Source organism: Tiliqua scincoides, chromosome 1, assembly GCF_035046505.1.
Source record: "Tiliqua scincoides isolate rTilSci1 chromosome 1, rTilSci1.hap2, whole genome shotgun sequence".
NCBI lineage: Eukaryota > Metazoa > Chordata > Lepidosauria > Squamata > Scincidae > Tiliqua > Tiliqua scincoides.
The window spans coordinates 147226472-147250706 of NC_089821.1; the positions used below are offsets into that span (position 1 = coordinate 147226472).

Sequence of the window (24235 nt, forward strand, 5' to 3'; positions counted from 1 at the left end):
AGGCAAAATGGCTGCCACATCTAACAGCAGTGCCATTCACACCCATGGTTACATGTGGGTTGGATGTGGGGTGGTAGTAGTCACCTGCATTTCCCACTCTTGGAAATTAGGTGGGATTCATGTCCAACAAGCCAACTGAAAGCCAAGTTCTTGTTTACTGCTCTGTTGGGGAAGGGGCTTAAGCAAAAAACAACCGCAAAGGAGAATGGCTGTGAGATCCAGATGACTCGGCAGCCTCTTCAGAAAGTCCTTTATATACAACTGTCCTCTTGGAGAGTGTCCTGCAAAGCTTAGTTCACATTAGCTCAGTGGCTTCTGCTTGCTGTCCCAAAGCAATGATGCTATCAGCATGTGCCAGCCACTGGGGGCCTAGGCGCATCTGCATCCTGGTACATCCCCCTTCCTGTTTCCCAACCCTATGCAGCAGATTTCACCTGACGAGCTGAATTCCCAGCCTGTCCTTGCTGCTCGGGAAGTGCAAGTGCCTGCAGAATTGGGGGAGGTGAATGTCCTCTGCTTGAAGCATAAACTAGGGAGAGTATTAACTCGACACTTGTATCTGAGCCATACGTTTACACAGGGGAAGTGGATGTCTCTTGGGTGCTTCCATCTTGCATTAAATTAGAAGGCATTTTGTTGTCAATCATGCTGCTTTGTGATGTGATAATTAAATATGAATGGCACCAAACCACCCTGCCAAAGGAAGGCCAGCGCATAATGAAACTCGCTCTTGTCGCGGAAACACTTCGAAGTCAAACGGCACACGTACGCAGACTCTTGTCTGAGCCGTCTGTCACACCAGCTCAAAACAGCAGCAGGGGCTCATGACTGCAGTCATCACTCAGTATAGGGATCACTGAGAGGTCAGAGATGCTTTATGGATGCTGTACTGGCTGGCCACTGGCAAAGCACACGGAAGTAGGTTTCTGTGGGAATCTGTGAAGCATCAGCCAGAAGAAGTCAGGCAGGGATGGAGGGGAACAAGGAGGAGCAAGGAAAAAAATTATGCTGTATTCCTGCATAACACTGCAATCCTATGCATTTGTATTCAAAAATAAGCCCCAGTGAGTTTATTGGGACTTACTCCCAGCTAAACATGTATAGCAGTGATTTGCAACCAATGTGCCAGGGCTCAGTGGTGTGCCTCAGATGGTGCACAGGTGCACTGCAGGAGTTTGGAGGACTGTCATTTATTAGTAGGGCCATATGATCCCCACCACCACCACTTGCAATGCAGTGTGCCTTGCCAATCGTGAAAAAACTCATGGTGTGCCCTGAACATTTTAGCCCTGTCAGTGTGCTGTGAGATGAAAAAGGTTGAAAACATCTGATGTATAGGATGGCAGCCTAAGAATATGATGTCAATGGGGCTTAGTTATTTCCGAGTCAACATGCATGGGCTTGTGCTGTGTTTTCTGGAAGAAAAGAGGCTGCATTCTTACTTGGGGGTTAGGCCTTTTATGACTATCCTGCATGCTTTACTTAAGGAAAATTTGACCAGAAATAGAGGGCAAAGGACATGGGTCCAAGGAGTATAATGACTGTAGAACCCCCTGTATCCTTTCATACCAGACCAACAGCCCAATCCTAGCTGGAACAGGCAGATCAGGGCTGGGGCTGGCTGCCACGCAATTTGGATTAGTTCATCAATTACCCTTACCCCTTGTCACATGGCAGCTGCCCCTATGGGGCTACTCGGATCTGCACCACCTAAAGAAGTGGATCTGCACCTCTCTCTCTCTCTCTCTCTCACACACACACACACACACATATGCACGCACGCACACACAAACACACACACATCAAACAAAAGAGATAATTATTTACATATCCATGTCTTTTAAAAAAGTACACTCCAATCATGTGTTGTGCTATGTATTATGCAAAGAAATATGAAATAATTACAAAAATGAAATACAAGTGAAACAAACCCAGTTGTTGTCGGGTATTGGTGAACGCTGGCGTGTCATGCAAAATGTTGTGGCATGTCACCTTTGACAAGCATGTCCTAGGTTTGCCATCACTGCCCTAGAGCAAGAAGCTTTCCTTGCTCTGCTACCCGAGATACCTTTTTCAACTGCTGATGCCAGAGACTGAGCCTGAGATGCAAAAGAAGTGTTATGCTATCTTTAAGATAAAGGCCAAAGAGAAAATTCTGTTCCTTTAAAAAGGTAGCAAATTATAGCTCAGTTTGTCATAATATGATACCTGTATAGAATGGGGGGGGAATTTGGGATATTGTGATTAAAAAAAAGAACAGCTCACAGTACATTGATAGAGTTACTTTAAGTGATCCTTCTGTGGAAAGATAAAACTGCCTAGTAATAAGCACACCATTTTCCATTCCACTACTTTTCTTGTAACAACCTGTACAAGTGAATCAAACTGGGGAGAGATCTCTTTTCCTGCAGGTGTATATCAGCAAACTGGTGGTTAGCTTTGCGCAGCAGTGGTACCGTATAGCATCAATGGCAATTTATTGTAATTGTGTATGGGGTTTCCAAGAGTATGCAATAATGCACCTTTAAAGAAAATGGCATTTCCATTCAAAGTGTTATATTTGATCCAAGGAGGTGGTAGATTGTCAGTCTGTTCCTTGCAGTATCATTGAAATTCCACTGCTCAATAGGGTTGATTTTTTTTGTTGTTGTTATCAGTATGACATTAAATCTGAGACAGTCTTTAATCAAAAGCTATCTTCTGTTCCCAGACCATTGTTAGAGGAAATAAACCATGCAAGGATACTTCAATCAACGGCTTGCTAGAAGAGTTTGACAATATCTCCGTGACACGTTCCAACTCGCTCCGGAAGGAGAGCCCTCCCACCCCTCACCTGGGACACCCAAACCATGTGGAAAGCCATCGTCAAGAGAACGGCTACATCACCTACTCACAGTATTCGAGCGAGTCAGAGACCGCAGCAGACTTCGTTGGTGAAAGATACAGAGACCAGAGCATTCATGGGGAAGAACTGGACAGATACGCCCAAGGTGGGTGTGCTGCTAAACAGAACGGCCATGTGGTCAAAATGAAACCCAGTGAAATGTATTTTTCGGAAGCTCAACCTCTGAAGTCGGATATCACCAGGTTCTTACCAGATTATCACTCTCACTTGGAAACAAAAAGCAAACTGAATGAGTACGGCGGTCTGAAGCTGGAATATCAGAGGCCTCCCAGTGGCTCTTCTCTGGATTACAAAGAATCTTTTCAGTACACTCCTTCTCGAACTTCCATGCACAGTCATTGCTCAAGAGAGAGACTAGAGTACAGTGACAGCGACTGGGGCAAGGATGATTATGACAAAAGACCCAAGTCATCCTATGTCAACCAGACAAGCCCCCAACCGGCCATGAGACAGAGGTCCAGGTCAGGCTCTGGTCTCCAAGAGCCAATCATGCCATACGGAGCAAGTGCTTTTAAGTCCAGTCAGCAAGGCCACTCGTATAGTTCCTATACCTACCCTCGATTATCAGAAACAGCAACAGGCATTCCTAAGGTAAACTTTTACAGGTCAACGTTTTCAACATTGTGGTCATTTCAGTATCTAGAATTAAACACCTATTTTGCACTCTAGTATCATCCCAGAATTTCAGAACTAAAGAAGATACTGTGTTTTTTTTTTTATGTCCCAGAGAGATGAACAGTGAAGCAAAGGGAGGCTTACATATAAACATCTGAATAAGAATCAAGGTGCCTCACTTTAGACCCACATTTTTGTCCTCTGAGGAACGGTCTTGATTGCAGCTCTACTCCTACTCCCATATAATAGTAGAAATATTTCAAAACAAAGAACTGTGATCAGGGCAGTCTCCTTCTCTTCTCCCCAGTGGGGGTGCTTGATCTCAAAGGGGTTGTTGAGTGACATACCCAAAGGAAGAAAATGATATGGAGACAGACAATAGTGGTTCAGTGGTTCTTTTATTTCAGCCTTCCCATTGGATGAGGCTAGTACAACAACCCCCCCCCCAAAAAAAAGGGGGGTTGGCAATCATTGGTTTCTCCAGCATTGAGTCCTCTGATAAGTTTTCTTCCCCAGATGCCTGGCTCAGATAGAATACTGATGTCTCACTCTAGCTGTGGGTCTACAGGGAGAGCAGAAGGCCCAGCCCCATGGCCACTGGAGGAAGAGAGTCACATCTGCCAATGTCTGCTCCACTCAATTGTGGGGCAGGGGTCTACTGTGGCCTGGATGGAGTTACTGCCTGTGCCTTCTGCCCCTGCATGCTCTTGTCCTTCTGCTACCTGGGTTGCCCTTTCCCTTTCTTGGAGCGCAAGACTGTTGAGGCTTCCGTCCCGTCCCCCCCCGCATCTCTTTCATCTGCCTCTACTTTTCCTTCCTCTTTTCCCTCGTTTTGCACTTACCTCACATTTCCTCTCTTTGCTCTTCTGGCTTTTGCTTTCACTTCTCTTTTCCAGTTCTTGTTTCCTCCTTATCCACCATGCTTTCCCTTCTTTCTGCCCCCCTCCAACTGCTGGCCCAGCCCCCAGCCCCAGCACAGACTGGTACCAGTAACTCAGCTCCTTGCCCCTCCAATTGGCAGCACTTGAAGCTTTGCCAGCTCACCCCCCATCCCTTGCTAGTGCCCAGTGATGATGTCACCACCTCGTGCCACAGCACCTGACTTTCTGCCATATCTCCCTGCTCCCACCCAACTGACTGGGAAGAAAAACAAGGCTCACAAGGCCTTTCTGGATTAATACCAAAACTATATAGTGGTTTACATCATTTGATGATAGGTTTAGCATGTTTCCACAGTGTTTAGTTTCATATTCCCAGAGTAAGGCTGCAATCCTATGTAGACTTTCTTTGGGGTAAGGGGAGTTGGCCCTTTTGAACACAGTGGGATTTACCTGTGGGTACACATGAATATGATTGTGCTATCTGTGTTCCCTCTCATATCCACCAAGAGTCTGAACACAAGGCAGAAAAGGCTACAATCCAAATAAACATATATAGCATATGCTTCTGTGTGAGCATAACTGGCCACCACTGCTGGCTTTATAATCTCTATAATCAAATAGTTAAGTCTTTAAGCTGTGTGAAATGTTTTGCTTTGGCTTGAGAAGCTGCAGGCTTCAAGCCACTACCTCTGGAGCAGTTCCATTTAACTCAATAGGATTATTCTAGAGTAAGGACCAATTCATCAAGCATTGGACAACGTGAACTGAATCTGCCTGTAGGAAGAACTCCACTGGTATAGACTAGAGGGCTGTCTTTTCCACCACCCAGTGATGGCAACCCAGATACCTCTGGGAAGCTTTAAGCAAGACATGGAGGCAAGACCTCTCCTGTGCTGTGCCTCTTCCAGCGACTGATATTTAAGGTTTTACCTGCCCCCAAAGTCAGAGGTTCCTAAAGCCCATCATAACTACTAGTCATCACCTTCTTCACGAATACAACTGAGCCCTGTTAAAGCCCTCACCACACACTGTGGCTGCCCTGCATGTCATTATGCTCTGTGCGAAGCAGATTGTTTGCTTCTGTCCATCTTGAATCCAGTTCATATTTCAGTTCTGCCCATGGAGAAGCACAGTCCATTTACACGTGGTGACATGATTTCTTCACAGGCTGAACAAACCTCTCCCACACCCAGCCATTCTTCCGTTCAGCCCACGAAAATCACACGCGAATCGGCTACGGTCTAGTAAAATCTCACGTTAATTTATTAAGCTGAACATGTCAGCTCTGGAAGGGAGTGGGATGCCCATTGTCTGTTTTTCAGTGCAGTTCCACAGGGATGTCAGTATCTCCACCTACCCAAGGAGCCCGGGTTTCTGGATCAGTGCCTTCATTTGCATTAAAATCAATGATGCTTCACTGTTCCCTGGAGCGATTTCTCACACCTAGCTCTCTTTTTGGGGGTTTTAATTCCTGCCCCTTACCACAAAAAAGAAATGAGGTTTTTGTGTGTGTGTGTGTGTGTGTGTGTGTGTGTGTGTGTGTGTGTGTGTGTGTGTGTGTGTGTGTTTTTAAAGCATCAGGGATACCCAGTTCTTAGCAATTAAAAGGCCTTTCATGCCAAAGGAAGACTGTCTGCATCTGACTTACATTAAGACTAGTCCCGGACAGCTGCTTCTGTAGTAGCACATCTCCCTGCTGTGCTTTTGATGGATTCCTTGTCAGAATGTAATCTGTTGGCCTGGACCTCAGAATCTGATTTCCCCCCCCCCACCCCACTATTTTGCCTTCTTCAGTCTTTAAAAGGATTTCCTTTGGGAGCTTAATTGAAACACACATGTAAAAAAAAGAAAGAAAGAAATATACAATGAAACAATACTCAGTGCATGCCTATATGACTGCAATGCTATGGATATCTATGTTTAGATCATATCAGGAATTTAGGTGTGTCGAGTTTATTGAATGTCATTTTGTTCTGCCTCAAGCGGTAAGCAGAAAAAGAATCACATGTATGCATCAAATGTATGCATGAGTACATTTTACAAGAGCTTGTTTTGTTTTTTCAAATCTGTCTGTCATGCAACAACATTAATACTGTGGTATTCATTAAAAATAAATTTCAAATCACAAGCACGGAAAGGTAATTAACCTGTATCTAAGATCTGAGCTGCCCACATAATTATCAAAACACTAAAACTTGTAAAGGGAACAAACAAAAATTACAATTTTTTTTTTTACCATACCTTGCTCCATACCTTACCTGGATATGTGTCAAGAGCTTTCTTTTGGGGAGAGGTTATAAACATTCACTTTAAATACAGCTGGCAGGGGTGGGATGCTGGCAGGAGTGTATACTACGAGTATCCAAATTCCAATAGCATGGAAAAGGGTAAAGCTGTAAGCTGTTATATAACTTTAAAAAAAATCATAGCAAAGGAAACCTGTGCTTTTAACAGCCCAAGAACATTGTCTGAAGGCGCATGAGGCAGTCATCTTACAGATGCTAAGGAGGACTTCAACCTGGGGACTATATCAGTGCAAGACTGCCTGGGAATCCTATGTGCATAACCTTCAGTTCCATCACGGATAGTAGGGGGAAATAGAAATGCAGTCAATAAAGTATGGTTGTAAACAAAAGGACATTTCAGCAGGACCAGCTTTTCTCTGTGTGGCAATCCACCCATGCCCATGTCCCCATGTCTACAGAACTGTTAAAAGAACTGCCCAGAAGTTGTATCTTCTCTTCGATCTGGCCAAGTAGTGCCAGAAACATGCCCAGTCAAGTGTCTGTTCTATGATGCAGTGTAGAAGTTGGCTTCCTTCATTTTGAACTTTTACACGATCGCAAGGAGGAGGTTGAAACTATAGACTCCATATTTGCTGAGGAAGCAAGGCGTTGTTTGCTAACTAAATACAGCAGAAACCTCTCCCTCTAGCAGAGTGAATAGTGTATGTCACTGTAAGTCTGTGTTATGTAACTTTTTTTTTTTCCTTTGATGGGATACTGATCAATGTTAGCAGCAGGATATAGGGTCAAATGGATCAGGTTCAAAAAGGTTCTCATGTACTCAGAACTATAATTCTGTCTGCAAAATTACAACTGAAACCAATAAATCTTGCAAGAGAGGAAGAGCCTTAGATTTACATTCACTATACCCTGGATTTCCATTAACAGTCTGCCTTTCTAGTAATTATAGCACTGACAAAGTCCTTGGCAGACCTGGACCTTTTTGTCTTGCAAAATACAGTGAGCTGTGTTCACTATCACTTGACTGCCATAATTATAAAAGCCTTTTCATTGTATCAGCTCTTATATTATCTTGGGTGTCTGCTGCTCCAAGATGCAGTTGGTTGTACTGCAGTTGGCTTGTAGTCAGCATTTCCGCAGCCTTTCAATGTGTTTCGTTCCAGGAAAGGAATCCAGTTTCATGCTTCAGAAGGGGCTTCTGAGAGCAAGTGAAACCTTCTTTCCATCAAAGCTTCCTGAGACATAAAAAGATGAGCCCAGTGCACTGAATGCAGGAGGCTGCCAAACACTGATCTAATTCTGTCCTTTGCAACTGTCTTCCTCCACTGAGTAGACCTCAGTCAGAAACACTCCCTCCACCGTGCAGCAGGCTACAGTGACAAATTGATGTTGCGGCAGACGTCTCCCCCCCCCCCCCGCAGTTTAAGCATAAAATGGTCAAATGATGTTCCACTGCAGAATTCAATTTCACAGTTCAGTTGGGTCCTTGATTACACTGCCAAATTCAGATTAATGTGCATTTAACTAACATGGATCAGGGAACTTCTGGCTGACAGCCAGCAGTAATACTAGCAACTGAGAGCTGTGTAGAGCTTTATGCTCTGTCCACCTCCTGTGCTCTAGCACTGAAATTGATTGATTAAATAAATTCACTGCTATAATTATTTGTAATTGTGCTACATCATGAGCTTTTGTCTAAACCCCCACCCACCTCGGAGATGTTACACACATTATTCAAAAACTCTCTTGTTTTGTTCGAAGCTGAGAATTATTATTCCTTTTCAGAACTGGTTAATTTTTTTTACTCTGTATCCACATAGTTACATTATGAAAGTCCAAAAAGATATTTGAGTATGCCATGAATAAAAAAAAAAATACATGAATTTTTACATAATACATGAATTAAAAAAAACTATGCAATGCATACTTTAAAAAAAATCAAATAGATATGGACAGTGCAGTAGTCTGAATTTTAAAGTTTGCAATTGAACCTGATTTTAAAAGAGTAAAACTTTACTGTGAGTCTTTTAAAGGTAGTCCCATATAATTTTCTCTTATAGTTGCTGAATTGAGATTAGAATAATCCATTTTGTGACACTGCAGTTAATTAACTTGTCACTTTAGAAAATAATTCAGGAAATGACAAACTCTAGTTTTATATCTTTCCAAAATTAAGCCACTTCTAAAACAGTAGAGACTGAGCTTTTTATATGCTCACATTATTCATTATTTCAAGGATGAAATCCCACTGTGATCTATATTTATGGTATATCTCTTTTGTTCTAAAGCATTGCTCCATTCAAGCTGGAGAGAGGGCAGCAAGATACTGTACACACTCACACCAATTGCTCAATATAAGGAAGCTTTCTATGTCAACAGAAAAGCATGTGTGTGAAATAGCATGAGGTTTAGTAATGTCTCGATCACATATAAATAACATAGGACAGTTAAAATGCTTTCCAATAATAAGAAAGTTCAAAATTCATCAGCAGTGTGGCTGATTCAAGGTAAAGAACATTAATATGGGTATGGGTATTGATTTCAGAGGATCACTGGCAGTTTTAGTCATGTATAGACTTTACTGAAAAGAACAGATGGACAGCCCTGCTGAATAGGACCAAGAGTCCCTCTCGTCCCGCATTGTCTTCCCACAGTGGCAAGATGCCTCCAGAAGTCCACAAGAAGGGCATGAAGACAATAGTCCTCCCTCCCTGTTGTCTCCAAGTCAGTGACATTCAGTGGTATGTTCTCTCTGAACGTGGGGGTTACATTTAACCCTCCTGGATAATAGCCACTGATAAATGTGTCCTGCTGCATGGATTTGTCTACATCCTTTTAAAAACTTTTAAGCCAGTGGCCATCACCATGTGGCAGTGAATGCCACACATGAATCATGCAATGCATGTGAAGTATAATCTCTTATCTGTCTTCCGTCCACTGCCAATCAAGGTCCTTGGGTAAGCCCCATTTCTAATATTTTGGGGGAGGGGAGAAAGTTCTCTCTATCCACTTTATCCACACATCATTTTATATCCCACTATCATGCCCCCACTCAGATTTTTTCTCCCTTTTTTAAAGTTCCAAATATTTACAGTCTGTCCTTAAAGGAAAAGGTCCTTGATCATCTTGAGTGTGTCTTTTTTCAGCTCTACAGCTGCCTTTTGAGATTAAGAAAATATAATTTTCAAAAGGGTCAGGGCAAGCATTGGACCTCTCAATAGTGATTCACGTCCCAGCACTTGTTTGCCTGTGATCAGTTCCAGAGATTAATCAGAGGCTAACAGCCTGATCCTATTCAAGCCTAATGCCCCCCAAATGAGTGTTACGGTGGTGTTAGGTACTTTCTGGCTGTTGCAAAAGGTGATGTACTGGAGTGCACTGGCTGGCTGCTGGCACAAGCAGCGAGCCTCTGGCTACATTCGGCAGCAGCCTCCGGATACCTGTCTGTCCCAGTAAGTACACACAGGGGGTGGAGGGAGGTGGGGGTAGGCAGAACAGGGCCGCAAAGGGGCCGGACCAGGACTAGGAAGTCAGCTGATTTGGCAGCAGTGGCATCCACGGAATCCAAACCACCTTATTGGCTTGCTCCATAATCACAGATCTACACAGGCTTGCACCACCAATATTGCAGGAGCTTACCCTGAGATAAGAGAACAAATGTTCCCTTTCCCCAAGCAGCAGGTGCCACTTTGGCACCTCTGCATCACTCCATAGAGAGTTATAGTGGATTGGGCTATAAATCTTATATCTGCAATTAAACCTTAGCTGACTAAGAGCCCAGTCCTATCCAACTCTCCAGTGCTGATGCAGCCATGCTAATGGGTCATATGCTGCATCTTGCTTTGGGGGGGGGGCAGACATGGAGGCCTCATCAAGGCCTCTCTGCATTGCAGCTGCATCAGCATTGCAAAGAGGGATAGGACTGGGCCCTAATTCAGCCTAGATAGTAGTGCGCAATAAAGAGGATATTGCCAAATACCTCTTTATAGGAGGTTTACAAAAGTCGTTCATGGTAATTTCTCCCTCATCTCTGGGGGGGGGGCTTAATTTGTGGGCACTGATAAGCTGTGATAGTTTGGCACGTTAAAATGCTATCAGCCATCAGTGTTGCCCAATCCAGTTTTTGCTTAAGAAATGACGCAACGAGGCTAAACTCTCCTGCTGCTCAAACTCAAAAGGTAACAATTTCTCCAGTCACTTAAACTGGGGGCTCTTCACAGTCCACCTTTCTAAGGCTGGACTGTAAATGAAGTGATTTTGGAACAGATGAGGTTAGTATGAAATGTCGCTGTCGAGCCCAGCACAGCAAGCAGGCAGGAAAGCTGATCACATGCTGCATGGCAGATGTTGCCATATGAATATGTTATGAAGATGGACTTTCACCCATCTCTTTCTTTTGCTCCCCAGATTCCACATATCACTTGATGTGCTGCAACACTCCCTTCCCCCATCATCCACCCTCTGAATATGTCACAGCACATGCAACAGAGATAGGCATTGTGCATGTGTTTTGCACAGTGTCTTGTTTCAGTTTATTCTCACCCTGGCCAGAACAGCAGCTATACTTATTTACTCCGCTCAAACCACAGCTGGCTATGAGAGCAGGCCTGCTGGACCATAGCAAGGGGGCATGTAGTTCAGCATTCAGTGCTTCCTGGCAGATGCCTCCGGGTACTCCCAGGAACACATAGATGTATACAACACAGATAAATTCAAGCCAAGTGGGGACAATAGGAGTAGATGTCTGCCCACAGCACTGTCAGGATACAGGACAGAATGCAGAGTGTCCTGGTTGGTAACTGGAACCTCATGGTCAGAAAGAACAGATTTTATCAGAATATTATTGAGGTGTAGTATGGTGTAGTGATTAGAGTTTCAGATCAATAGTAGTACCAGCTTGCTGTGGACCTTGTGACAAAGCCCACCACTGGGCACAGCCACCCCTGTAGTTACATCCCAATGTAGCCACCCAAATGCTACAAAATACTAGGGCTTTGTGGGTTAGCCAGGTGAGGCCCCCTTGATAGATGTGGGCCCTCTGCCTGTACTTCAGTTGGCTGATGCCTGACCCCTGTAGCAGACTAGAACTGGGAAGACTCACACTCATCTCCCCATTCAGCCATGAAGCTCACTGAGTGACCACTGCCAGTCACGCAATGGCTCAGCATAACCTACTTCTAGTAGGTTCTAGTGAAGCTAAAATGAGAGTGAACCTTCTAAGCCACCTTGATGAAAAGGCAGGAAACGTGACTCATCCTATCTAGGCAGGGGACAGTGAAAAGAAAGTCCAGGCCATTTTAGGTGGGACAAATAGCTTTCATTTTGGAAGGTGATCAGATGATCACATCTGGTCTAGCAAGCAGTGCTGAAAATGGCTCATCATCTTTAAGAGGACAGATGCTTAGACTGGCATTTTTATAATTATTTACGTTGTACCAGGAGGTGTTAACAACTGTGAAGACCTGGGCTTCAACTGGGTACAAAGCTAAGCTTCCTAAAGCCCATTGAAGCCAGGGAGACTGAAATAGCCTAACTGTGCCTGGGTTTTGATGGCCTTCCACTTGCTACTTAAATCATATCAGTGTTGTGGAAGGGGTTCTATAGGAGCACCATAACCCACAATATGAGAATACAACTCTGGGATACAGTCCAGCAGAAAGCAGACCTAAACACATTCCATTGATGCAAAAAATCAGGGAATGTGCTACATATGAAGTTGCCTTTACCAAGTTAAACCATTGGCTTAACATTGATTGCCAGTGGCTGTCCTGGGTTCTGAACAAGGATTTTTCTCAGCTGTCCTTGGAGGTCAAAAGGATCTATCCCGGGACCCTCTGCACTCAAAGCGCATCCGCTGTCACCGAATCACAGCCGCTCTCCTAAGGTCTATTTGTTTGCAGGCTGCTGATATTGATGATGTCCGGGGTTTTGAATCCCTATCTGGAGAAGGCCTTTTCTTTTGGCTGCCCTCCTAACTCTTGAACGATGGCATTCCCCCAATCTGAGAGAAGACATCAGAGGGAAGTTCTGTGAACAGGGCTGCTACGTTCCAAATAAAACAAGCAACATTTGGGAGCCAGAGGGATTCCCTTCCTAAGTGGATCCAACAGGGAATCTGCCATGCCTCATAAGTGAGGTGGTCCAGCTTAAGGGACAATAGAAGAGTAAGAGTTGTACCCCATTGGTATGGGGAGGAGCCCATGTGCATGAAACTAAGCTTACTTCTTGTTTACTTGCCTCTTTTCACAGCTGGATTATGATCGAGCACAGATGGTAGTAAGCCCGCCGCTGTCTGGATCAGACACTTATCCTAGAGGCCCCACAAAGCTACCTCAAAGCCAGAGCAAAGTCAGCTATTCAGGCAGCAGCTACCAGTACCCTGTGGCTTACCACAAATTCTCTCACTATCACCACCAGCCTTCTCTGCAGTCCAGTTCCCATTACATTTCCACTGCTTCTTACCCCAGCTCCCCCAGCGTCACCTCCACTTCATATCCCCCACCAAGCTGGGGCTCATCCTCTGATCAACAGCCCTCCAGGGTATCGCATGAGCAGTTCCGGGCAGCTTTGCAGCTGGTTGTGAGTCCCGGGGACCCTCGAGAGTACTTGGACAACTTCATCAAAATCGGGGAAGGCTCCACCGGTATTGTCTGTATTGCCACAGAGAAGCACACTGGGAAGCAAGTTGCTGTGAAGAAAATGGATCTCAGGAAGCAGCAGAGAAGGGAACTGCTTTTCAATGAGGTAAGTCATTTAGGTGCAGTGGGGACTCGTCGGGGCTCTGGTTATATCCAGTAGCTCGAATAACACTGTGAAACAAAATTTGAACAATTTCATGTTTTTCTGAATATTTTGATGTTTCTTTGTTGCCTTGGTGTGCGGATTTCAAAAACAGTGCTATTTTTGGTACAGCATTCATAGTTACCCTGCTCCAAAACCTATGCAGTTGTATGATGCAATGTGTATTACAATGCATTCGGATGAATAAAAACTCAAAATTTAGGATAACTAAAAACATTTTGGTTGGTTGGTTGGCTGGCAACCTTCAGTCTCGAAAGACTATGGTATAAGCCTACAGCACCTGGTATTCCCAGGCAGTCTCCCATCCAAGTACAAGGCCTGACCCTGCTTAGCTTCGATGATACAATAAAACTAAGACTACTGTTGGAATCAGCACCTCTGAATTGCATAAGAAACATTAAAAATTCAACATGAGCTATTTTCATGTTAGACAATGTAATAATAAAGGGACTGTTTTAATCATCAGAGGATGTAGGTTCAAGGAGGTGGTCCTTCAGCTACTCTGATCCCAAGCCATTTAGGGTTTGAAGGTTAAAACCAGCATCTTGAATTGCCCTCAGAAAAACATCAGCAACCAATGTAGGTGATGGAAGACTGCTGTGATGTGATCACCAGGACTTGTGCCAGTCAGCAAACAAGCAGCATAGTTCTGCGTGCTCTGAAGTTTCCAAATGGTCTTCAAGGGCAGCCCCACATAGAGCATGTTACAGTAATCTAAACAGGCTGTAACCAGTGCATGACAACCATGGTCAAGTCTGACTATCCCAGGAGAGGACACAGTGACACAGCAGCCTAAACTGTCACAAAAACATTCTGGGGCAGCACCAACCCCTGAACATCCAAGGTTCAGAGCTGGGTCCAGAAATCATCTCAAACTGCAAAACAGCTCCTTCACAGGGAATGCAACCAGAACAGGCTGACAACCTTGACAAAAGGCACTTTTTACACACTTAAGACCCAGAATAAGTGTGCAAAAACCCACGTGGAGGTGAGCATTTCCCCATGGATGTCACATATTTGGATGCAAAACCTATGTAGGTTACATAGGAAAACCTATGCTTTTCTTATCCATGAGGTTTTATTCACACTGAGTAAGCCTGGAGAAATATCTTCATTCTCACAGCATCCTGCTTAAGGTGAAGCAAAGGCACCAGCACCAAGGGAGGTAAGGCAACAAGGAAGCACACAAGCTCACAGCACGTTCTTGACTGCTAAACCATGGTTTGGCTATGAAGTCTGAACTGTGCCACACACATTCCAATCACACAGTCGTTTAGAGTTTGTCCTTTCCCACTATTTGATCTAATTAACAGGTTCTGTGGGTACAAAACAATTATCCTGTGTACCTATTTTCAGAGCCCACCACCTTATCTCATTAACTCCCCTCCACACAATAAATTGTGTGTGAAGAGAGTGTGGCCGAAAGCAAATACTCAGCAGTAGGGCTGGGAGCCATTCCACCCAAGCCTGAACTTCCACACATTCATTAGGGTCCCAGATTCTCCCACTCATGTAGCCTGTCCTCTAGTTCTTGGCCTTGTCTTAACACCCTCAGCAAATGCCTCTGCTCTCATACAGTGAAACAATTGCTCTATTTTAACTTGCCCTTTCCTCACCATCTTGCCCCAAAACATCACACACACCCCAGTCTCCTTTTAGTGCCAAAGGAGTGCAGTTAAGGCATAGAAGGTTGCACGCTTTGGCTACAAAGTTATCGCAAAGACCCCAAGCAAGAATTCAGATGCTGTTTGAACCACAAGGGGATTCTGCCCGTCTCCTCCTCCTCCTCCTCCAGAGTAGTATTTTAATCTTTCTCTCCCAGCCCAGCTATGCTGCAGCAGAAGCAGGAGGTAGGTGCTGGCACCAAAACCCTCTTGCCTGGTGCAGTGCTGGCAATGGCCATGGTGTGCAGAGATGGGACCTGCTCATTAAGATAAGCAAGGCTAAAATCCATCAAATGCAACTCCTAGGAACACACACAGGTCTGCTGCCTTCCTAAATTAATTATCATTGTTCTTAAGAGAATTAATGTACTGCTTTTCAATAGAAATAGTTCACAAAGTGGTTTACATAGCAAGGCAATGCTTTCAGTCTACAGACTCAGTGAATATGCAGAAAAGGGTACCAAAAGTGCACAGTCAGATCCCCCCCATTGTTTTGGCAAACAGATGCAAAGGAGGACAAGGGCTCCTGTACCTTTAATCTTCTTCAAGGATGCCCTACCATCTGAGGTCTGAAAGGTGAAGACCAAGGAAGAGGGTGCCTTCTTAGATATGGAAGACTCTTTCCAGGGAGGCTCATCTGGAGGTTCACGCAACAGCACACACAACAATGTCTTTTGATACCAGACAAAAGTCTCAAACCTGGTCTAGGAGCATTTGCATTGCCCTTTGCATTGCCCTGCATCGTCTTGTATCATATTGCAAATTACTACTTAAATTCATTGTGAAGGAAGAATTCAGAAGCAGCTTTTGGGGGTAGGCTTGGTGTTGCTATGACCAAACAGGATATTTCCAGTTGTCCACACATATCTAATGCACCCAGTTCTCCCTCAAGGTCATTTTGTTGATCATTTGCATCAGTCATGATTTTTTGAAAGGTTGATATAATCAACCTTTGATATATACAGGTCCAGCCTTGTTATACACAGATTTTTTATACACGGATTTGACTCTACACAAATGGCCACTGAAAATGAGAAGGAATGTGCTGATCCCTGGCGAAGGGGAAAAATGCATCCTTTAAAATCAGTTTAAAAAACTGAACAGTCCTTTAACAATTATACCATAGTCTTTCGAGACTGAAGGTTGCCAATACCTTTAACAATAGCCTCCTTAATGAGAGAGAGAGAGAGAGAGAGGGCACCTGCCTGGCAATCCATTAATCCTTCTCTCTCCAGGAGACCCATCCCATCCCCCTGAGCACATGAAAGAAAGGTGATCACTTTGCATTGGTGAAGGCAAGGGCTGAGTGAAGCGCCTTTTTAAGTGCTTGGAGGAGGACTGATTGATGGATTGTCTTCTTAATGACTTTTACCTTACAAAAAGGTCAGCAAGACTGTTTTTAAATCACCAGAGCAAAGAAACTGTGTTTTTTAAATTGATTTACTATAGTGCATTTTTTTGCCATCCACGTGAGTTCTGGAAACGGAACCCATGCGAATAATGAGACTCAGCCTGTAGTTGATATTTGCTTGATTTGATATTATGATTATGATATTGTAGGGGTGCCCAAACCCCGGCCCTGGGGCCACTTGCGGCCCTTGAGGCCTCTCAATGCGGCCCTCAGGGAGCTCCCAGTCTTCAATGAGCCTCTGGCCCTCTGGTGATTTGTTGGAGCCCACACTGGCCCGATGCAACTGCTGTCAGCGTGAGGGCAACTGTTTGACCTCTCGCGTGAGCTGTGGGATGAGGGCTCCCTCCACTGGTTGCTGTTTCACGTCTGTGAGGCAGCAGTGGCAGCAAAGGAAAGGCCAGTCTTGCTTTGTGCAAGGCCTTTTATAGGCCTTGAGCTATTGCAAGACCTTCATTCATTCATATAAGTTCATCTTTAATATATTCATTTATGTAAACTTATGTAAATTTATTCAAATTTGAAGTGTAAATTCTTTTTTTCCCCTGGCCCCCGACTCAGTGTCAGAGAGACGATGTGGCCCTCCTACCAAAAACTTTGGACACCCCTGTGATATTGAGATAGTTTATGATATTATGATGTTTGCATAATATGATATATGCTGAAAACAAAAGACACATACACAATAAATCCATAACCATGTAATGTATATGCCTTGGCTCTTTTCCTAGGTTGTCATCATGAGAGACTACCATCATGAAAATGTGGTTGACATGTACAACAGTTACCTTGTGGGAGATGAGCTGTGGGTCGTGATGGAGTTCCTGGAAGGTGGAGCACTAACAGACATAGTGACCCATACGAGGTAAGCTTGGTTCATATCCCATGGGCAAGGCAAGCAACCCGCTCCAGCAGTATTGACACAGAATTCTCCTGCCTTCAGAGGCTTCCCAGTTTCCTGCGATGAAGGGACTCTGTTGCACTGGATGGGGTTGTGCATTTCTTTTGTGATAAATGGCAAATGGAACCAAATTAGGCCCCTTTGGCCCAGTTTTCATTGGTTCAGAAATGAATGCTGACAGGTCTGAATGAGCTGAATGGCATGTGCGCCATTTGGTCTATTCTGGCCTATCCATTTTCTTGATGGAGGAGAACTAGGAACAGGGTGCTTATTTTGTAGTGGGGCAGAGCAGTCAACATTTTTCCTAATTCTTTGAACTGTTTTAGAAGTGCAAACAAAGCATAAAAGGTCCTTCCTGTATTGGAAGCTGCCATGTTTTTTTCCACTAAACACATGTTTAGTGCTGTGTCACTCAGGGTGCAATCCTAACCCCTTATGTCAGTGCTTCCCAGCACTGACATAAGGGCAATGCAGCTCTGAGGTAAGGGAACAAACATTCCCTTACTTTGAGGAGGCCTCCGTGAGTGACATCCAACTGCAGGATGCAGCACATGTCCCATTGGCACCACTATGACATAAGGGGTTAGGGTTGCACCCTTAGAGTGTTGTGTCACTCTAAGGCCTTATGATGAGAAACATGGCAGCAGTCTAACTGCCCCACCCCACCCCCCACAATACCCTGAACTGATGCAACATCCAGGGCATTGTGAGAAGAAAATGGTGGTCACCATGAGGTGAGCTGAAGTGGATGCTTTTAGTGGCAAGTTGTGGAAGCCTTGAGCTGCCAGAAGCACCCTACACCTCCAGTGGCCCGCCACCTGCCCGCCTGCTCAACCCGGTCTCTGCCCCAACCTTGACTTTCCCTGTAGAATGAAAGGAGAATGGGATGTGATGGCTTAGCTTTTCCTCCAGTGTCACTGTACAAAATCAGCCACAAAGGAAGAGATCCTGGCTGCTACAAACCTGAACCTGGTGGCTCCCCTGGAACGAAAACAACACTGATTTTAATGAACAAAATGAATAGGCTTAAACACAAAAATGAAAGCCATACTACAATGACAAAAAATTTTGACACACCTAAATTAATAGGAAGCCCTATGTACGAGCCCTCGTATGAAGGAATAGGAAGCCCTATGTACGAGCCCTTGTATGAAGGAGCACAATGCGTGCACCAGAGTGCACACACAGAATGCTGGATTGAAGTTCAGCTGATGAACTGGTGGCAAGAAAAGGAAGAGGCAGTTACTGTATGTCATTTGGTCATTGTCAATAGCAAAAGGAAGAAAAGGTGGAGAAATGGGGGCTGATTTGGTACATCCTTTAACAGTAATTCCAGTTAGTTCTCTCCACTGTTTCTATGGTAACTGAGAAATTTACTAAACATAGTTTGATTGTACCAGCACCAGATGTAGCTATAAAATACTGAACTAGGGATGCATGATGATGCACTCCAGGTTCAGTTTCCAACATAGATATAGTAGTACTTAGCATTTGTATATTGCTTTCTGAGTGTACAAAACTGTTCATATTGCCCCTACAAGAACCCTGTAAGGTAAGTATTATTATCTCCATATTGCAGCAGAGGCTAAGGGAGCAGCTTGCCTAAGGCCACCTAGTGAGTTCATGGCAAAGGCGAGAAGTCCTGATTTGCATCTCAGGCTCTGAGCCTCTTCAACTGAATCTTCTTGATGTGCAATTGTATCCCATTTATGTCCCTTTGGATGTGCAGCTGGATGTGCAGATAATAAATTATTTGCAGCTGGATGTGCAGATCCTTGCACAAGCTAGGTGGAGATGGCGACAATATATGTGACATGCGCATCAGACGATGCATCTTCTCTCAGCACGAGTGCAGTGCACTCAGTAGGCAGTGCATTCCCATTCAGAGTTGGTGCAAGTAGTCCTCATGAACATGCTGGCCCATGGCTACCTCCTGCATCGCTTTCTGCAACTGCTTGTTCAAGAGGAAAAGCAAGAACTATGATGTTGTTGGAAAAGTTTTCATAATAGACAACAAGGTCAGTGAGTCGTAACATTTTCTGTTGATATCAGGCCTTCATTAACCCTACCAACATCCTTGACGTACATCTGATCCTCTTTGGAAGACACAGATGAAGTCACACCTTCACTGCAACTTTTAGGGGAAACTCTTCTAATATCTTTAGGGCACTTCAATTTGAGAACTGGTGCCATAGTCCGGGGTAGTGCAACTGGGAATGCTGCCCCTCTGGACTAAAAAAAAGCACCCTTGCTATGTTCCATGTGTGCTGTTTTTGACAGATTCATACCTCCTCCTGAAACTCAACAATGGGAATTCTGTCTTGTGTAATTCTTTTCCTGAATACCCAGCATGAAGAAGAGTTATGTGTAACTGGAAAAGTTTGCATGCTGAATTTGCTATGGTAGTTGGTTCTGGTATGCTAGCTGGTGCCTTTGTTTTGTGACTTTTCTTCTGTGGAATCTATTTTTAAGATCTACTTCAGCCCACATACCAAAAATTACCATTGCTTTCATTAAGAGCTATTTTCTGCAAAGTTAGTCACCATGCCAAATATTTTGACAGGAATCTAATTGCAAACAGATACTTCCAGAAGATTCTTTCTTAAATGCTGTCATTAGGGTTGTGTTCATTAAAATCACTCCTTAATCTTATTTTGCTCATTTAGTGACCTTCTCACTAAGATTTTGCTGGCATATTTGCAACATTTACAAGGTGGGGGAAGCCAGAATGTCAGTCACAATTAATAGGTTGACCATGGGCCACTGCACAGTGTACTATGGGATGTTCCTGCTTAGGAGACAGAAAGAGTTCTCATCTGTTCTCACACTCTGACTTAACGGTGACACTAAGGCCAAGGTGGTCTCTTCCCTGAGGCTCCTTGCAAGGGCTCATCTGCAATGCCACTAGGCTGGGCTTAACTCTTTGGGCACACTATGGCTGGTCATCTCTGTCCTTCACACCTCCCAATCAGCTTATGTGTGTGCATGCAAGACTGGTTCATATATTCAACACTTGAAATGGGAGAAAGAAGTGTCCAGGTATTATTTCTGGTTAGCTCAGCCCAATTGATGGACCTTGTGGTTGGAGAAAAAGGTTAACCTTGTCAGTGGTGATCAGGGTGGCGGTGGCCAGCAGAACAGTGGCAGCAGACATAGGGCCTCAGCCTGGAGCTTAAATCTGAGAGCAACCAGGACTCACTGCCCAACCCTAATAGTGGTTACCACCCCCACAACGAGTGTTCCAGCAGCACTAGGTGCTCTCTGGAAGTTGCAATGTGTGACATTCCAGAACATGTGGGCTGGCTGCTGCTGGAAATAGCAAGTCGTTGGCTCCACACGACAGACTCCAGATGCTCAGCACCCAAGCTAAGACTGTACAGAGGATGGACAGAACAAGGTGGGGTAGGCGGAATGGGACAGCAATGGGGCAAGGGGGAGGGCGAATCAGGACCAGGAAGGGGTGGGTGCAGCAGCATCCACCAAATCCTAGCCCCCTTCTTGGGTTCAATGCACCTTCCCAGGTCCTTCAGACCTGTGCCAGGAATTTGCTGTCACAGGTCTGAGTAGATCCACCTGGCTGGCAGGGACTTCCCCCACGGCAAGGGAACAAATGTTTGAACAAATGTTCCCTTGCCCTGAGGAGGCCTCCGGAGGCTAAAATTCTCTTGCAAAATGCAGTGGACGCCTTCTTGGTGCACTGAATCATGCACAGAGAGTTATGGTGGATTGGGCTTACGGCTGCATAGACCAGCCCCAACTGGCAGCAGTGAACTTCTTCCTGCCCTGCCTGTGTAAATGTGTGCCTTGGTTGGCTGTCTTACAGCCCAGTCCTATCCTTCCCAGTGCCAAAATGGTGACCGCTGAGTCCCACAGGTGCCGGGCAGCCGCTGGAGGACTCCGCAGGGGAAGGGGACTTTTGTCCCCTTCTCTTGAGGAAAGCCCCAGGCCAGGCAATGGGGGTTCTCACACCTGCACTGGCTATTTTGCTGGTACAGACTTGAGAACCTCTGAGTTGGGCTTTGCAGTCTGACACAGAGGATAGGATCTGCTGTTCCCACACTCCCTCCTGCCCTGGCCCCTCCCCTGTTCCACCCTCCCCTGCCCCAAAATGCCTCCTTCTGCTCCAAAAGGCCTCACTGCCACCCAGTGGTCCCACCTGGCATCCTCCACCCGGTGCTGGCCTGGCTCCAGCACTCCCTACTCCAAGGGTGCTGTAAATGTGCTTTACGGCACATTTATGAAACCCAGTACCTGCACTGGAGCTCAACACCAGTGCTATGCCCGTTAGGACTGGGCCCTTAGTCCCTTTAAATTTGCCACTGACATTTCTTTTCTTTTTTTTCTTTTTTTTTTTGCAGCAAAATTTATTTATTCATTACAGATACAGGTGAGGAAAATGGGTTAGACTTAGGGCTGGTACTACACAGGTTACACACGAGGGTATTGGCCATCGATTACAACATGCATTAATCCAAAAAAGCAAAAAATCAACAATGACTAAAAAAAATATATTATTCATCAATACAAAAATTATCATATTTGCTAATCTACTAATCAATGATTTAACAAAACAAACAATACTGTTTAACTAAAATTATTATCCGGTCATAAAAAGACTTCAAATTTTACTCATACAATATTCTTACCACTATACTAATATTTACAATAAATAAAATCTTGGTTCTTAATTTCTGATGTCACATTTAAGAGGAATATTTCCCGTTTGAATGGTATACACAATTCAATATCTCTTGTAACAGTTTATATATCATTTTCCAATATTTCTTTGCTTTCTCGCATATCCACCACCAGTGGTGTAGCTAATGATCGTGTAGCCCGGTTCCATGCTCAAAATGTTGCCCCGGAAGTGATGTCACAACCGGAAGTGACACCACCCAGGCTTTTTAAAAAGTGAAAATTGGGAGGAACCCACCTCCTCCCCCCAGCAGTTCACCATCCACTTGCTCTGCTGCCTCCCCCAGTCAGCAGCATAGCCAAGGCATCTATCTACAACCTGGGGTCAAAAGAACATTTTGTAGCCCACTCCGCATGACAAAATCAAATTTAATTAAGTAAATAAATAAAAAGTTATTGGTTCCATGCTGTATAATAATAATATCTCATTGGCACTCAGAACAAACAGTCTCATAGGTCGGTTTAGAGTTAAGCAAATCCACTTTTTGTTCCGCAAGGCAGTTGTGCTTTCATTTTCTGATTAATTGGCCATAACTTTTGATAGAAAACAGATATTCCAGTGTGATTTGTTTCATTGCATTCTGCATTAAATGACCTTTCCAATGATGTATAACATGGTGGTATTATTCATACATACCAAGATTTTCACAATTTTGGTCACTAGCGTCAAGCTCAGCCAATTGCCACCCTAAAGCTTGATGCCCGGTGCAACTGCTACCACCTGCACCTCCTTAGCTACACCACTGTCCACCACATATAGTAAAAAGTTCCCTCAACCTTTTACATATCCAGCATTTATTTGATGACCCAGGATACATTTTTGCTATTTTCTCTGGAATTAAATACCATCTATGAAACATTTTATATAATTTCTCTTTAAAAAAATACCACTTAGTTATCTTAATACCACTTTAGTTATCTTAATATTTGTGTTCCAAATTTGTTTTCATTTATATATGCTTTGATTTGATATAATTAATGGAATACTCTTTGCTTCTAAGGAGAATTCAATCCATTAAAATCTACCAAAAAAAAAATTTCTACTTGTTATTCAGCCATTTTCACTTTCTGTCTTAATACTTCCTTTGTTCTCTGTCTTGTTGGTATTTTCCTTCTTGCTCCTCCCACTGCTCCTTCCACTTCTTCTTTTTCTTCTTAATTCTCTTGTATTTCTTAATCCCTCTCTTTTCTTCTTTCTTTCTCTCCATTCTGTTCTTTTTGGATTTAACCCCTTCTTGTCCAAGGTAATTCTTAATTGTTAATATCCAAAAGGGGTGGATCAGTAATCCAGTTCAGGTCAATAACACTGTCAAATTAAGTTAATATGTCTTTAAATGGTCAGGCCTAAATCCAGCCTGATTCTGACGTCTTGCTGGGAAAACAAAAGTGAAAGTTATTCCATCCGTTAAAGGTTAGTTATTTATTCCTTTTCCATGCATACCATTTCAGCAGGGTGATCCTTTATCTTTCCTTATATATCTTGTCTTGTCTCTTGCCTTTTCTTCCAGTCACCCTTATTACAAAAAAGAAAAGAAAAACTACTCCAGCAGGGGCTTCTTTAAATCCAGGTTCGCTCTTTTCCCCTCTGGGTGGCTACAAGCCAACATAAATAATCTTAAAGTTATCTTTCCCTCCTTCCAACTCTTGATTGCAGTTCTTTTTAAAACCTTTTAATGAACTGGTTACTCACAGTTTAAAGCTTTTTTTGCTGTTATGTTGTTGTATCTAGACCGTGGGGGGGGGGGGGTGCCCAGCTTTCCAAATCTGTCTTCTTTGAATCTTCTCCGAAGATGGCATCCGGTATACGATGTGATCCAGCATAGAGCGATATCTGGGGGTTATCTCTGTGACCGCCATCCCTAGAGACCCCCCGAATTCAAGCTCTCAGCCTTCATGTCTTCTTTTTAGACAATGAAGTGTCCCTCATTGCTGAGGTCCTCTGGAAACACATCTATTTAGCAGTCCCATGTCCCCCCCCACCCCCGGAGTCCTCCAAGATTCCCTGCTACTGCACTGAGTGTTAACTCCACCCCCTGCCACTGATGACTTGACCTCTGTTCTTTATTGTGATTCCCATTCTTGAATTATCAGCTCTGTATGTATTTGAGCCTTTCGCCAT

The 24235-nt window shown here is 44.2% G+C and overlaps 1 protein-coding gene across 4 annotated transcripts in view; it reads left to right on the forward strand.

Annotated features, from left to right (window-relative positions):
• PAK5 (p21 (RAC1) activated kinase 5) overlaps positions 1 to 24235 on the forward strand; it is a 126440-nt gene that overhangs the window by 88321 nt on the left and 13884 nt on the right. For all 4 annotated transcript variants that reach the window (XM_066610562.1, XM_066610649.1, XM_066610735.1 and 1 more), the window contains 3 exons: positions 2711 to 3496; positions 12897 to 13391; positions 17252 to 17385. In XM_066610562.1, coding sequence (XP_066466659.1) covers positions 2711 to 3496; positions 12897 to 13391; positions 17252 to 17385 — 1415 coding nt within the window. The remainder of the gene's footprint in view (positions 1 to 2710; positions 3497 to 12896; positions 13392 to 17251; positions 17386 to 24235) is intronic.